The sequence below is a fragment of the Elaeis guineensis genome, chromosome 4 (genome assembly GCF_000442705.2).
Source record: "Elaeis guineensis isolate ETL-2024a chromosome 4, EG11, whole genome shotgun sequence".
NCBI lineage: Eukaryota > Viridiplantae > Streptophyta > Magnoliopsida > Arecales > Arecaceae > Elaeis > Elaeis guineensis.
In genome coordinates, this window is record NC_025996.2 from 15,357,145 (window position 1) to 15,372,980 (window position 15,836).

At 39.5% G+C, this 15,836-nt stretch overlaps 2 protein-coding genes and 1 pseudogene across 2 annotated transcripts; 1 reads left to right on the top strand and 2 right to left on the bottom strand.

Moving 5' to 3' along the window:
• Positions 1–934: 934 nt before the first annotated feature.
• Positions 935–3,180, top strand: LOC105043729 (pentatricopeptide repeat-containing protein At2g44880). The gene has a single exon (XM_010921396.4). The coding sequence runs from the start codon at positions 1,077–1,079 to the stop codon at positions 2,979–2,981; it is 1,905 nt and encodes a 634-aa protein (XP_010919698.2). The 5' UTR covers positions 935–1,076; the 3' UTR covers positions 2,982–3,180.
• Positions 3,181–4,288: 1,108 nt separating this feature from the next.
• Positions 4,289–8,224, bottom strand: LOC105043728 (3-isopropylmalate dehydratase small subunit 1-like). The gene is made up of 2 exons (XM_010921395.3): positions 7,377–8,224; positions 4,289–4,713 (listed from the first exon to the last, which is right to left on the bottom strand). Exon 1 carries the CDS (start codon positions 8,149–8,151, stop codon positions 7,384–7,386), a length of 768 nt encoding a protein of 255 aa, XP_010919697.2. The 5' UTR covers positions 8,152–8,224; the 3' UTR covers positions 4,289–4,713; positions 7,377–7,383.
• Positions 8,225–9,125: 901 nt separating this feature from the next.
• LOC114914139 (protein Brevis radix-like 1) lies at positions 9,126–11,544 on the bottom strand (annotated as a pseudogene).
• Positions 11,545–15,836: the final 4,292 nt, after the last annotated feature.

Below are 15,836 nucleotides of genomic sequence, written 5' to 3' on the forward strand. Positions count from 1 at the left end.
TTATATTTTTTATTTTTAATTTTTAAAAAATATTTTTTATTTTTTTTAATTTTTATTATTGAATAAAAATAAAAAAATAAAAAATATGTTTGCTAATTATATTGCTATAAAGTAAAAAATAACATTTAAGGATGGCAGGTGAAGATCTCGATGAAGGAGGAGTTCAGGAAGGGAGGGAGAAGAGGATGGAGAGGTAAAGAGCTCGACGAGGAAAAATGATTCAGACTTTTTATCTTTTGGTTTAGCGTTTTAGAGGTGCGGAAGTCAAAAAAAAAAAAAAATAAATTTTGAAATTTTTTTTTATTTTACATATAAAGTAATTATTTTGATTATTTTGATTTTTATTTTTATTTGATAAATATAATTTTTTAATTTTATTTTTTAAAATTAAAAATATATATATTTTTTTAATGACTAACCAAAGGGACCCTCCTTGTTCTGGCAGAGCTCACAGTTTGTCTTAGTATCGGGCACTTTCGAATGCAAGCTCTCGAGCAATATAAACTGATAAAATTTGATATGTCCGTTGAGATAATATGAACAATCTGATATATTCATAGAGATAATATAAACATATTGTGAGAGAAACTCCACCTATATATTGCCCAACCAGTATTATGTTGATTGCAGCCATAGCTTGGAAGAAACAAAATTTAAGATTTTTTTCTCAATAAACAATCTTCAGAAGGCTAGATATCCTGGGGTGTTAGTTTCAGATTTGGCTCTAAATTTTTTTTTCTCAACATCATCGTGTGCATTGACGACAAAGATCAACATCAATTAATGATGGTTTTTTTTTCAATGCGGGATTTCTTATTTTCGGATTTTAATACTAACTTAACTCTATTATTTTTTTTAATAAAAATTTGAGTGGCTAAGCCTTCCTTTATCTCTATGGAAAACCAACCGGCCAAACGAGCAGACATTAGATAGATCCTTCGGACATAAAAAGCAGCTCCCGGGGTTGCTTCGAATAAATAAATCTACGCTCTCTCCTTGTCTACGCAGTGAATAATGACTCCCAAACGCGGGAGGAAGAAGCTACCTGCAGGTGGGTGTGAAGAGCCCATCCATCCATGGTTACAATACGAACGGCGTGGCCCAGGGGAGGCGAACTCTGGTCCCCAGAAGAGAAGCTCTGCTTCTCCCTTCTCCAGCGAATTCCCTCTCCTCCGCCCGCCTCCGTCGCCGCTCACTTGTCATCCCTCCTCCAAATCCATGCCTTCCTCCTCCGCCGCGGCTTCGATGCCAACCTTTCCCTCCTCACCCGCCTTATCTCCTCCTTCTCCGACCTTGCCGCCGCCTCCGCCCGCCCTCTCGCCGCCTTCCGCCTCCTCCTCCACGCACGCCGCGCCTTCGATCGCCGCCCCGCTCAGGACACCGTTCTTTGCAACTCCATGATCCGCGCCCTCGTCCACCATCGCTGCTTCCGCGAGTCCATCGCCCTCTACCGGGACCTCCGGAGAGGGCCGCCTCCCCCTCTTAGCCCGCCCTTCTCTCCCGATGATCATACCTTCCCCTTCCTCTTAAAATCCTGCGCCTCTCTCGCCGGCTCGTCCAAGGAGCCAAGGGAAGGCCTCCAGCTCCATGCCGACGTGATCAAGCTGGGATTTTGCCGCAGTATCTTCGCGTCGACTGCACTGGTGGACATGTACTCCAAGTCTCGGGACATGGCATTTGCAAGGAAGGTGTTCGATGGGATGCCTCAGAGGAGCCCGGCGTCTTGGACCTCGATGGCTGTGGGCTATGCCAGGAGTGGGGATGCGGGCGCTGCGATGGAGTTGTTCACGTGGATGCCTGAAAAGGACACGGCGGCCTTCAATGCGATGATCGATGTCTTTGTCAAACTAGGCGATCTGAATTCGGCGCGGCAGTTGTTTGATGAGATGCAAGATAGGAATGTGGTCTCCTGGACCAGTTTGATATCAGGGTATTGCAAGGTTGGCGACATGGAGGTAGCTAGAATCTTGTTTGATAAAATGCCGGAGAGAAACCTCTACTCTTGGAATGTCATGATCGGTGGGTATTGCCAGAATCGACAGCCGCACCAGTCACTGGAACTGTTCCGAGAATTGCTGTCTGAATCATGTCAATTTGAGCCGGACGAGGTGACAGTCGTGAGCATTATCCCTGCAATTGCAGATATGGGTGCAATTGATCTTGGCCGATGGATCCACAGCTATGCTCGAAGAAAGGGGTTGGATCGGGTGATCAGTGTTTCGACAGCATTGGTGCACATGTATGCCAAGTGCGGGGACATCGACAAGGCGAAGCAAATTTTTGATAGGATGCCAAGCAGGGAGACGGCCTCTTGGAATGCAATGATCAATGGGTTCGCAGTAAACGGACGGGCGAAGGAGGCATTGGATGTATTTGAGGAGATGCATAGAAAGAGGATCTCTCCGAATGAGGTGACGATGATTGGGGTATTGTCAGCTTGCAGCCATGGGGGTCTTGTTGATGAAGGGAGAAGGTGGTTCAGGGAGATGGCAGCATTTGGGATTGAAAGGAGAATTGAACACTATGGTTGCATGGTGGACCTCTTAGGAAGAGGCGGATATCTGGAGGAGGCTGAGAGGATGATCAAGGAAATGCCATGTGATCCCAATGGTATAGTGCTGAGCTCTTTGCTCTTTGCTTGTGGGTGCCATGGGGATGTTGCTAGGGCCGAGAGGGTGATGAAGATGGCATCTGATATTGAGCCCGGGAATGTAAGGAATTATATTATGTTGAGGAATATTTATGCCGGGAAGAAGTGGTGGGGGGAGGTGGAGAAGATAAAAGAAGTGATGAGGAAGTTTGGGGGCAAAAGGGAGGCAGGGTGTAGTGTTATTGAGGTCGGGAGCAGGGTTTGGGAGTTTGTTTCGGGGGATAGAGCTCACCCCGAGTGGGAAATGATATGTGGTGTGCTTGGGAACCTACAATTGCTTATGAAACGCAAAGAGAGGAGCAAGGAATTTGACATGATGGCTACCTTTTAACATTGGTAAATGAGGATTCATGGAGGCACGGCTTACGGTAGGGATAACTTTGATGGTTATGGTGATGGCTTCTGAGGGTGATACACCCTCCTCAAGCTTGAACTTTAGAGGATGCTTAGAGCAATATTGCTTTTTTTCTTTTTTGTGGGAAATTTGGACTGCGATGGATGTTAATATTGGTACCGCAGCTCAATCTATTTATAGTCAAGCAATTGGATGACTGTTTGGTCAGTGATCCGTGCCATGAAGACCATAGTTGAAGGGCAGCTCGTGGATGCTTAATTTGAGGAACAGAAGATGGTTTTTGAAAGTGCTTTGATGTGGTGACAGCAGGCTTAAAACTAAGATATGAATACTATAAACAATTCATCAGACGGCACTGGCAAAAGTGATCCCTGCTTCTGGATGTATGCTTAATTGAAGAGTATGAGTGAGAGCAAATGAAAATGGCACTTTGTAACTCGGTTAATGAATCAGAGGAAGATCATCACAGCTTTCCCAACTAAGGCACAGGGAAGGCATTTTTAAATTTCAATGGTGTATTGTCTTATAAAAAATTCTGAAATTATTTCCATCACTAAATTTATTGGAAGTCCTAGGAATTTTGGGTTTAGGAGATCCAAAATTTTGTTGTATCAATTCTTTTTTTATTTTTCATACTGAAGTATCTGAAGAGACTTGGATTACCTACAAGAAGGGTTTCATGATGGTACTTGCAATTTTGTCTGCCACGACCTAGAATTCTTTCTTGAAATCCAAAATTTTTGTTGTATCAATTCTATTTCTTTTCTTGTGAAAGAGACTTCGATTCCCTGCAAGAAGGGTTTCATGATGGTACTTGCAATTTTGTCTGCCACCATCTAGAATTCTATTTATTGAAAGATATCGCTTTCTAGTAAATATCAACAAGAAACGGATGTAGGCATGCATCATTTTCAAGTAAATATAAACAAGAAACAGATTTAATATTAACGCATGTTGAGGCAATCGATGGAATCACTGATATGCTTGCATGATCAAGGTATCAGCTAAATAAGCTACAGTCATCTTAATCAAGTCCGCTACTAATATCTGAAGCTTGATTAGAACACGCAGTCATAGGATCAATTAGGAAAGAAACCACTTTCTGGAACTGCATTAAGAGTTTGAACATTTCTTAGCAGGACATTACTAGGAAATTTGCATCTCACCATAGAAATCTGAAGACCGATCAAATACTTGCATGCCTATCTCCTGTGAATGACAGAAGAATCATGATGCATCACATAAAGTATGTTGCTAAACTAGGAAAAAAAGTTATAGCACAGTTACATGAACAAGCCAAATCTGCATTTAATGCTTATTCCAGACATCCAAACAAGTTGCAGTTCCACATCACATGTGGACATAAAGATAACACTAATCATTTATACATAGAGATACAAAACGAGTTCCCCCTTCCTAGGCTCTATCATTTATAGAGATGCATAGATGATCTTGCAACTCAAATAGAGTAACATAGTTACATGGAGCAATAAAGACTAAATAGATGACAGCTATAATTCATCAAGAGAAACTGACAAATCTGATAGGAGATGCAGTGAGAGTATGATGTCCTATATTTTGTGCTCAAAGAGGAAAGCACTAATTCTGTCAATTATTAGAAGAACGACGATCCCAGATCTCCATGTAAAGTTGCTCTAGCCTGAGTCCCATAACTGCTACCAACACTGACGAACAGAGCTCCACCGGCCTGAACAAATGATCAAAACTCAAATACCTCCAAATCAATGCATTGTACATAGAAATTGATGCAATATAAAGGATAAGATAAATTTCAATTATTTCTCAGATCAACTTGAAAAATTTTAAAATCAAAACATTGTTGTCTATCAGCCATCTTTCTATGTCTACAGCTCCAAATACACCCCATTATATGACTGACAAGCAAGTGTTGCACAGACAGAGATATCAATCAAATTTTGTTTCCCTCACTTTCACGTGTCACCATGTCGGAACTACTACTTGTAGTTCTCATGTCTGTGTTTCCCTCTACAAGGTCTAGTGCACATTTGTTTCTAATTGCAAAATCTCAGCAAGCAGAACATACAAAATAGACTAGAATGGTCAAATCAAGTTGTAGCATTCCATAGAGATGCATCATTGGAAATATCACATCTATACATGGTTGGCTTTGTGAAATCTTCTTTGAAATCTACAATGGTACAAATTATAATAGAGATCACATTATTCAGGTTTGGCATTTTGAATTCTACTTTAAAAAAAAAAAAGTCTTGTAGTTGTATCTCTTGTATCCAGTTTTCCTATCTCCAAAATAATTATTAGTTCTTTGACTAAGTTAAAACACTTCTTCATTTTCTTTACCGAGTATCCTAAAGAGCACAACATGTCATTCTTCTGCGAATATGTTTCACATCTAATCTTTCTAAACAGAAATATCATTTCTATGCTAGTATTATCTTTATTACAAATTTTTAAGTTTTTTAAGAAAATCTCATATCGAATTTTCATTCACCAGTACCACTCCTTTGGTCTTCTTGCTCCAACTCAAAATTATGGACAACAGATAAAAGTATGCATAAGAAGACAAGGATATACAAATTATTAATTAAGCTATAAAGACACATGCATATTTCACATACCCAAATTTTGGAATATTACCCAAGGTGACCTTCATGTTGGATGATATCCATTCTTACAACGACCATCTACATCTCATTTCACACACAGAAGTAATCATTAAGCACTTGTGATGCTAAAAGGCCTCTGTCTCTCTCATATGCCAGCAGATGAGAGAAGCTCCAGGAGAAAAGTCTAAGGCCACAGTTAATGGAGATGGGGTGAACACATTGAAGCAAGTTATGCTTTGCAGAAAAGGAAAATTAGGTAAGCATCATTTTCAGATGCCTGTACTGAACTTTAAATGTATACGGTTGATAATATACACCACCATCAAAACATGTTCTCTGCAGTATTTGGTAAGGACAAGCAAAGGCAAATTCTGAAGATGTGGCAGCATTTTGCAAACATCAAAGCCACTCAATTAAGGCACATGAGAGTGGAAGTGATAAAGGCCAACCTACTCGTCCAAGGGAAGGATTAGACATCTTGTAACAGCCAATTTATGTATAAACCCATAAAGCCTTAAACACAAAGGGTCAGCTTTGAAAAGAAACCTATGCAAAAGGAAAAGGAAAAATGGAAGATTACCATGGCAAGAAAAAGTTTTTCCAAAGATATAGTAATAAGCTTTCAAGTTGTCAGTTTTATAGGACATTTAGTTTCCACACAATGTTTATCGAACCAACCAGATCCTAAAATATTCTGCAGTGGATTCCAGAAAACCCACATGCTTGAGCACTATGATACTGAGATGCAACCAAGATTCCCCAATATAATCAGCAATGAGCAAAATGTAATTTTAATTATCATCTTATAAAGGAAAGGGATGAAATCCATTATAGCCCATCAATTCCGGGGGTGTAGCAAAATGAATATCCTTGAAATCAAACAGACTGATTGGTTTAACAGGTTTCCAAATTACAGAAGTGGTAAGAGCACCAAGGAAGACTAGGAAACTGGGGCTCTCACTGCAGAAAAAATGCAAGCTAAGTATCTCCATATATGTAAGAACCCAACCTCTATTTTGACCTATCCAGTAGAATGCCAATGTCGAAAATCAGAACAGTCACAATAGGCTAGTTTTGGATTTCAAACTTCATTTTCTTTGGTACAAAACCTTGTTCTACCACCCTTTCCATATTTTCAGCTCTGCTTAGAAGTTATTCATCAATTTTGAAGTGCAAATGAGCTATGTTCTTATAAGATTGAATTGTGAGCACTCCTTTTAAAATCGCATGGATATTTTCTTATTTATCAAGATCCCATTGAAAAGGCTAGCTATCAAACCAAGCCATTCCAGCCTCAACATTGCATATAAAAACTAGAATTGCATATACTAGACATCGTAGCATTCCGCATTTGTATTAGTCTTGTCGTCTACTTCCTCAGTAACTAATGGCAATAGAATAGAACACGAGCGAAGAGTGTTGGCAAAGCGGAAAAAGCTTTATGACACCAAAATTCATATTTTGATATTCAAAGCTATTAAAATGATGCAATCATCCAATCATCCCGGGGAAAAAAATAAAGACAAAATCGTTACCAAATTTCTGAAATCCAGGGCTCATGTTAAGAATCAGTAGTAAAATAACATATCCCATTTGATTCCACAATTTGAATTAGATACGGCAAATTAAACGACACTTTCGACCATATCTGTAACCAAGATAACCAAGATACGCCATAAACCAAACCAAACCTTATACCCATTTCATTCATTACTTCCCCTAATTTCCATGCAAGAATTAATATAGGAAGAAAGAAAGATTCCACCTTTACTTTAAGCCGTCGATGCCGAAGCAATCATCCCAGTCTTCCTCGCATAGGCGAAGATCCCCCCAGCCTCGATCACCGGCCCCGCGTCTCCGATCGGCTTCAACCGGTACTCCTTTCCCGTGGTATGGTTGATCAACAGGTTCTCGGCGAGATCGACGGTCACGATGTCCCCGGTGTTACACTCCTTCCAGATCCCCGTCTCTTCAGACTCCAAGGGGTAGATCTCGCCGGTAGCGACGGAGTTCCGGAAGAAGATCCGAGCATAGTACTCGGCGACGACGGCCCGGACACCGGCGGCGCCGAGGGCGACAGGGGCGTGCTCGCGGGAGGAGCCGCAACCGAAGTTGGCGCCAGCGATGACGATCGGAAAGCGAGTGCCCTCAGCGCCCGGGGCGATGAAAGGGACGGGATAGGCGGTGGAAGGGAGGCCGCAGAGGGCGAAGGAACCGAGCTTGCGGTACTCGTCAGGCTTGGAGGGGACAAGGGTCAGGTGCTCGGCCGGGATGATCTGGTCCGTGTCGATGTTGTTGCCGAGGACGTAGCAGGGACCGTGGTAGGTGGTCGGCGAGGGGGACGAAGGGGTGACGGTTGCGCGGGGGGCGGTGGAGAGGAGGAGGGTCTCGGGGGCAGATCGTGAGAAGGAGGGGTATTTCGCAAAGTAAGGGCGGGTTGGGAATCGGAGACTGGGGGTGAAGAAAAGAGGCGAGAGGGTTTTATGGGAATATATAGAGGTTTTGGAGGCCTTCGTGGCCGCAGCTGCCGCCGGCGCCATCGCCACTGCGCCGCCGCCGCCATCGACATGGTAAGGGGTCTATCGATCGGGGGGCGGGGATGCGCCCTCTGTAGTCATAATTTCATAATAAATATTGACGTATGCGACTAAAACAGTGATGTCGGCAACGGAAACGACGAGTCAAATTTACTGTACTTAATCATGTCTGGGGTCTAGAGAGAAGGTTAGGCGAGGGGCGAGTAAATATCCATTGCAATAGTGGTATCATATCAAATTTACCGTAATCCAATGATGACGTTTGTATTTCATTAATTACTGTATATTTTATCAATTTTCATGATAATATCTCATTGTCTCACTACTACATCAATTTTTGATTTTTAATTAATTTATTATAAATTTGACAATAAATATTTACTCACGATGGGTGCCGAGCTAAGAGCTAATATGGATTAGATGAAAATATCAGCGATAATTATGTCGAAGGAGGCCACAGGAGAGATGCCATGGAGGAGAATGGAGCCATGATGGAACAGTGCTGTGTTGGAGTCGGGGACATCAGTTCAGGTGAAGGGAACGCAAAACAGTTAATGATGGCGATCGCAGCATGTTGTCTGGTTCAACTGGACCGAAGCGGTGAGCAATGAGCATGGTTGTCGAATGGATGGATCTAGTAGGCAACGACGAGAGATTCAAATGTTATGGGTGGTTAGGTTGGGCTCGTATCTGCCCGGGCTTAAATGGTGTGCTTTGCTCCTTCTCTTTCCCTTCTAATCTTGAGATGATGCTTCCATTTTGAACAAACATCTGTAGATAAAGTGTTTGGGCGTTCAAATGCCCATGACCAAGATTGTACCATTACATATAATAGGGTTCGTGCCTCCATGTCACTCAAATTATGCGTTTCATAAGCATAATTTGACCAAATACAGCATTTCATAAGCATGCCTAACTTACAGTAGTAAAAGAGTAAAAAAACATATCAGAAACCAACCTGTTTTCCCGCTGGATACCTATACGTACTGTTCATATAATCTGGCTCTGTTTTCTTCCCACCATACCTTTGCCTTCACCTCTCCGAACACCTCCCGGCTGCAACAACGATTCGATACAGACTAGTCAGCCAGAACAACAACGTGATGTGGGCTAGAATTCTTACGGTAGTTTTCTTTTTCATATCATGTTATTTTACTTGAGCATCAGGGGCTATGTCAATATTTCAATGATATGTCGTTCTCTTAGCTCAATAGTCCGGTACAGTGAGCTCCTGAAACGCTCAACAAGCAATGGACTAAGAGTGTGAGGCTTACTCAATCAGTACTTTCTTCAACTAACCAGGCTAATGCTTAATTATAGCAAGTATCAGCCATCACAAGCCTTAAATCACCTGGCTTATTTTGAACAATGATAGCTTCCATGACCAAAGTTTGCAATTTAAGACCATTTCTGAAGATTATGAGGCTCACCTGAGTTCAACGCGCGTTAGCTCTCTGGAGCCATCTGGCAAAGAATGAATGGTAACAAAGACACCAGGTTCGTCTTCCACCACCCACTCTACCACCTTGCCCTGGATCCCTCTTGGAACAGTTGTGGTCGAGCTTTCTCCCGCTGGAGCACTGCTGCATGGTTCCGTTCTTGGTGACTGCGGTGATTCTGTGGAGTTGTTAGGGGTTCCTGCTGACTCCTTTAGTTCATAAATTTGAGCTGAATCGATTGGATTCTTCTAGGAAAAACAAGGAAAGACATAATGGAAAGATATTGTTAGAGCCATGACATAACCAGCTAAGAACTGTCATTAGTCTTTTTTTTTTTCCCCTCTTTTTTTGAGTAAAGAACTGTCATTAGTCATGCTACCGAATTTGGTATGATACAATTTTTACTGTTATAGGAGGAGCTATCAACTTGCAATATAGAACAACATTACCAAGGTCAGGATCTTATTGAAACTAAGCTTACCTCGTCGATGGAATGAGCTGATGGTGTCTGAGGTATTTGACTTTGAGAAATGCTATAGAGCTCTACAATTTTGTCAAAGTTTTCACTCCACCAGTTCTGAGCTGCCCAGGCATCAAACAGCTCCAAGCTGGAAGCACAAAATTAACTATCACACTATCATAATTCTGCACAATGTGACACATGGTCCCTGTTTCTAGGTGCTGGTTCATATAGGTTTACTGGCTAGCGTGGCTATTGATGGTGCAATGCAACATTTTGCATTGTCCTGCAAGTGCAACTCAATTCCTTGTATTCATTCTGTGTCAATTATGTACATATTTTTTCTTTTTTAAAGAAATATTGAACTCATGCCACTATACAGGTTTGAATTTAGGACCTCTGTTTAGCGTTTTCATTTATAATCAACATAAAAGTAATAAAAGCTGTGTATATAAAGAAATAAAAGAATAGCAAAAAAAAAGTGTGAAAAATCTTAGAGAACCTGACAAAAAAACTATGTAATCCTCTATTCAGGATCTTAGAGGCCTAATTTATCAAAAAAGAGAGAGCCAAAAAAAAATGGCAGTAGTCATAAAAATGGGGTTTGAAGCCAAGAGACCAAAGCATCCATTTAATCATAATTAGGATGAAGAGACAGAGTACAAATTTTTCTTCTTGAAATCTTTGAGAGAAATACAAAAAAGAGATAGGACGCTAGCCCCATTAATAGGAAAGCCATTTTTTTTTTCTAATTTAAAAACAATCATCCTCCTTTGATGCAAAGCATATTTTGACAACATAGATATTGGGACAGATCTTTTTTTTTTTTCCAGAGATTATGTTTAGGATATCCAAGTTCTTCACTAAACTTCAACCTATTGGAAGATACAATCTATTGTATTGTTGAAAGCAAACCCTGAGCTAAGTAATCATGGTCACCGTTCAAGAGTTCATCCATCTGCAGAGCATGCACATAAGACCTAGCATCTCCTGGTACTACTTTGAAGAAGATAAATAAGATGCCCAAGAACATCAATTTAGGTACCTAAAACGTATTCTTTTTATATGGTTGCCTCCGTTAGGCAGAGGGATCAAGGTTATAAGAACCCCATGCTCGGCTCTGCCACCCATTCCTTTTCCTCTTCTTCTCCTTTGGCCTCCATTGTAGCTGTTGCTTCCGAACATTCCGGCTTCCTCCTCCGTTGACCCGCACAACCTTCAAGGACAGTCCTTAATCTGCCATTTCACACACAAAGGAGGAAAAAGATCATCATGTACACAAGCCTGGGCTTATTGGAAGACCAATGAACTGAAGAGTTTATTCGGAATAGAGGAAGAGCTAAGGAGGGTTACATGGTTGGTGATTTCCTTGATGAATCCTTTGGGACCGGGACAAGGAATGCATGTAAGCATCTCTCTCTCTCTCTCTCTGCGCTCTGCTCTGCTCTGGTATCTCGGGATATAGTGATCGAAATTTTGGAAGCTTTGCTGGACCATGGCCAATGGAAAGACCTTGTTTCGGGCTTTTTAATGGAAAGAACCATTCCATGCACCATTCCATGCTTGACTTCAGCTAAATAATTAGGCTAGTGATTATGACCGTAAAAAGTTTGAAATTTGGAATGTTTTCCTTCTATGAACCGGCTGGAGGACGAATAGGCAATTTGGCTCCACCGCATAACCAAATCGGATCCAGCAAGACTGAAACCTTTGAAACTAGTGCTTCTGCTCTATCTTTCAAAGTTGTTCTATATGTATATATGCTCGTGTCTAACTCCAAGAATCTATTTCCAGTACGTGTTGGACACTTGGATATTTATTCATATTTATTTATTGCAGCTTTTATAGACAGATTGATAGTCTGACTCCTCTGGTATGAATGACTTGAAAGTAATCTTTCATTTTCTTTTACATAGAATTGAAAAATAATTATATATTTTAATTTAAAATATTTTTTCCATGGATTTTCCGACCTTCCTTTTTCCTTCCTACGAGGTCAGATGCTTGGGCACAAGTCTGAATCCAATTCTTGCATTTGCTTTTATGCGACATTGTTTCAAAATAACTGGTTGTAGAATCATTCACCAACAGAGTTTACTACTCGCACATGTACGGAAAAATAAGAGGTAAGATGAATGAAATACCTTATTAAAAATCTCCATTGTTATTCATGTAATTTGATAATCACTCTCAGGTTTGATATGTGCTTTCTTTTTATTTTCTTCATTAAAGTGAAAAACTTGGTAAAATGGTATAGGTTCATCAAAGTTTAGTAATTTAGATATGATGATATGTAAGCCTCTAGATAGAGTGATGCTTAAAAGTTTACAATAGATTCAGTTTGCATTTGGCAAGTTGCAGTTGTAGTCGGTTGTAATTGAATTACAGACAGCTAAGATAAGTGTTTGGAGTCTTGCAAATATACTTACAAGCTATAGTTTGGCTGTGAATGGGGCCAAAATCTTGTGGTTAAAACTCTAGTAAAAAATAGTCATAATCCTAATTATAATATTTCTTATAAGTAAGAAAGCTCTTCTAATGAATTCCCTCATGACTCCTAACATTCTCGTTCTCTATCTTCCCACTGTCCTTTTAACTATTAATAGTTATAATATGTAATTCATTATATATAATAAAAAAGATTTTTTTGATAAAATCACCATCAAAAGTTTTCCCAAGTGGCCAATTGTCACTTCGTTTCCTTCTCACTTGATGTGTAAAACTATAATTATATTGGCTTCTGTCATCCATCTAGCAATATTCTTCATCAAGGAGTCTGTGCTAACATGCAAGTAGAAAGTTGAGGGACTCATGTGATAATAGTGCTAGAAAAATGATTAATTATCATAGCGCATATTGTTTTTTTAGGGAAATCATAATGCATATTGTTTTTGTGGTGAAGAGGACTGAAATTATATTAGATGAAAAGGAAGGTAAGCTTACAAAGAGTTCCAAAAGTAGTAACGAAACACTTACTACATATAGGTAATAAAAGTGGCAGTAATCCCTAATCACATACAGGTAAGTGGGCAATAGGAAGTAAAGTAGGAATACAGAACTATGTGTAGATATATACATGTATTGCCACCAAAATTCCCAAATGATTGAAGCCTTTGATGGTTCCTGTGATAGCGCCTTCTCAAAACAAAGAAAAACAGATGCAGACCAACAGGAAATCTGCCTGTCATGCCTCCAGCCCGAGATCGCGAGCAGGAAGTCGTAGCAACCACCGCATACTTATGAAGAACTCTCTCCATAAGCATACAAGGTATCTCATCACGATATCAATGATCACAGCGGAATAAATTCAAATAATTATTATTCAATTTAATTCAAATAATTAAATCAAATATCTTATATCCAATAAAATTTACTAAAAATAAAATAATAGATCTAAGTTCAATGAGGTTGACAATGCTAAATCTCGTCTCTAAAAGCTCTGTCCCAATATTAATTCCCACGCTCGCAATTAATTATCTGAATCTGAAAAATAAAAAAAAAGAAATGAGCTAGACAGCCCAGTAAGTAACAAATATCTCAACTAGATATTTCAGATATTTATATAATTTTCAAGAATAATACTATGAATAAACATAAAAATATATTTCATGCTGATTCAATACAAATCCAATCTTTTCAATATAATCATAAATCCGATTCGAATTAAAACACTCGTAACTCAACAGCCTCTACTATGACCAACGTTTAACCCCCATTGATGGAGTCCACTGAATAATAGCGCACAACCCCACTGGCAGGGTCCACAAACACCAGCGTACAACCCCCACTGGCAGAGTCCACTAAATACCAGCGCACAACCCCACTAGCAGGATCACTGAAACATAGTTAGGCTGAGAGCATAAATCCGATCTGTATCAAAACACTTTTGTATCATAACATATCATAATTTTTACTGAACATGTGCATAAACGACGAACCATAATATTTCAAAAATATTTTTTTTTCAAAACATAATTTCATAAATTATGCATAATTTTAAAGAATAATTATTTATTTTCATAACAAATATGAAATATCTCGAGAAGATGATTCACTACTTACTTTTCACAGAGCACTGAATGAACAAATCGACTAACTTCTAGAAATTCTTCAGTATCTATTATCCAAAATTATATTCTTACATTAATTTTAATTCAAAATTAAATTTAAATAAATCCTAATCAAAATCTCACTTGGAATCGGACTCTTCCCTAAACTCGATCAAAATCATCAAAATGAAGTCTTTCACTATGCTAATCTTAGAAGGATAACTTTGGAGAGAGAAATCCATCAAGAGAGAGAAACAATTAGAGAGAGAAAATTTTAGAAAGAGAAATAGAGAGAGAAAATCCAATTCTAGAGAGAGAAAGTAGAGAGAGAAAGTTCAATTCTAGAGAGAGAAAGTAATTTTCAGACTGAAGGAGAGAGAGAAATTTTTTTCTCATATTTATTTATTTATCTATTTATTTATTTTATTTTATTTTTCTTTTTTTTTTTTTTCCTTCTTTTTTTCTTTTTCTTTTCTTTTTCCTTTTTCTTCTCTTTTTTTTCTTCCTTCTTCTACTTCTTCTCATGGCCTCCCATGGGTGAAAAAAAAATGAAACAGAGGACCGAATGGTCCCCTCATAAGGTTGGCCGATCGATGGTCGGCTGACACGAGAATGGCCGGCAGCCGGAGGAGAACGCACCGCCATCCGAAGAACCCAAATCGATGGCCGGCGATGACCACTGGTGTCCGAAAATCAGAAAAAACTGAACCCTCTCCCACAATAAAATCTGACGACTCTGGTCGCTGGCGAACGTGCACACCAGCACGGGAAGGAATGGAGAGAAGAGAAGAAGAGAACCATATGCTTACCTCGAGCTCCGACGACCTTTTCGACGAGGGATCGCGGCAAGCACGATGAGGATTTTCACGGGCGATTTCTGGCGATCTTCATCGTTTCGCTCCAAGTTTTTCACGATGGAAGAAGGGAGAAGGATCTTCCTCTTAAATAGAGCCGGAGGAGAGGAGTTTGACTCCTCTCCGATGAGGTTTCCAACTCTGATTAGGAGCCGGTCGGGAGAAGAAGACTCCTGCGGAGTCTTCTTCATTTTTTTCCTTTTTTTTTTGGACTTTTGGGTTTAGGGCCCAATGGGCCGGATGTTACATTGCCTCTGAAACATCTTCAACATGACATGATGTAGAAGAATGCAGAATCTAACCTTTGAACTGTAAATTTCTATTTTGATGAAACCAAATCTGTTAGATATCGTAAATTTTTATTTTGGTAAAAATCAAATCTGATCAATATAGTAAATTCTTATTGGTGAAAACCAAATCACAATTAAAACCATTCTAAATTGGCCCAATGTATATCCTTTTATATATCTTTTTTTTATTTTTTTATTCCTTCCTAGAGTCTATTTATATGATGTAAACCATGTACAGAAAAAATCAATCAATATAATTGAATTCCACTTTTTCTTTATATTTTGTTATGGTATCAAAGCCATTCATCCCTTTCTTTCTTTAATCCCAGCCATGGGATTCATTTCTCATCTATCTCTCTTTCATCCTGATCGTGGATCATTCTTCATCTTCCTTATTCTTGCATTACCTATTTGTGAGAGTTCTTGCAACTTTTCACCTTTTTGCAATCCATCAATGGCCACTGAAGATTTGAGAGAATCTTCTCAACCTGTGAAGGTCATTTTTTATGGGACCAATTATTTATTTTGGTCTCAACAAATGATCAGTTTTTTAAAGAAAAGGAAGCTGTGGAGATATGTCACAGGTGACATTCTCC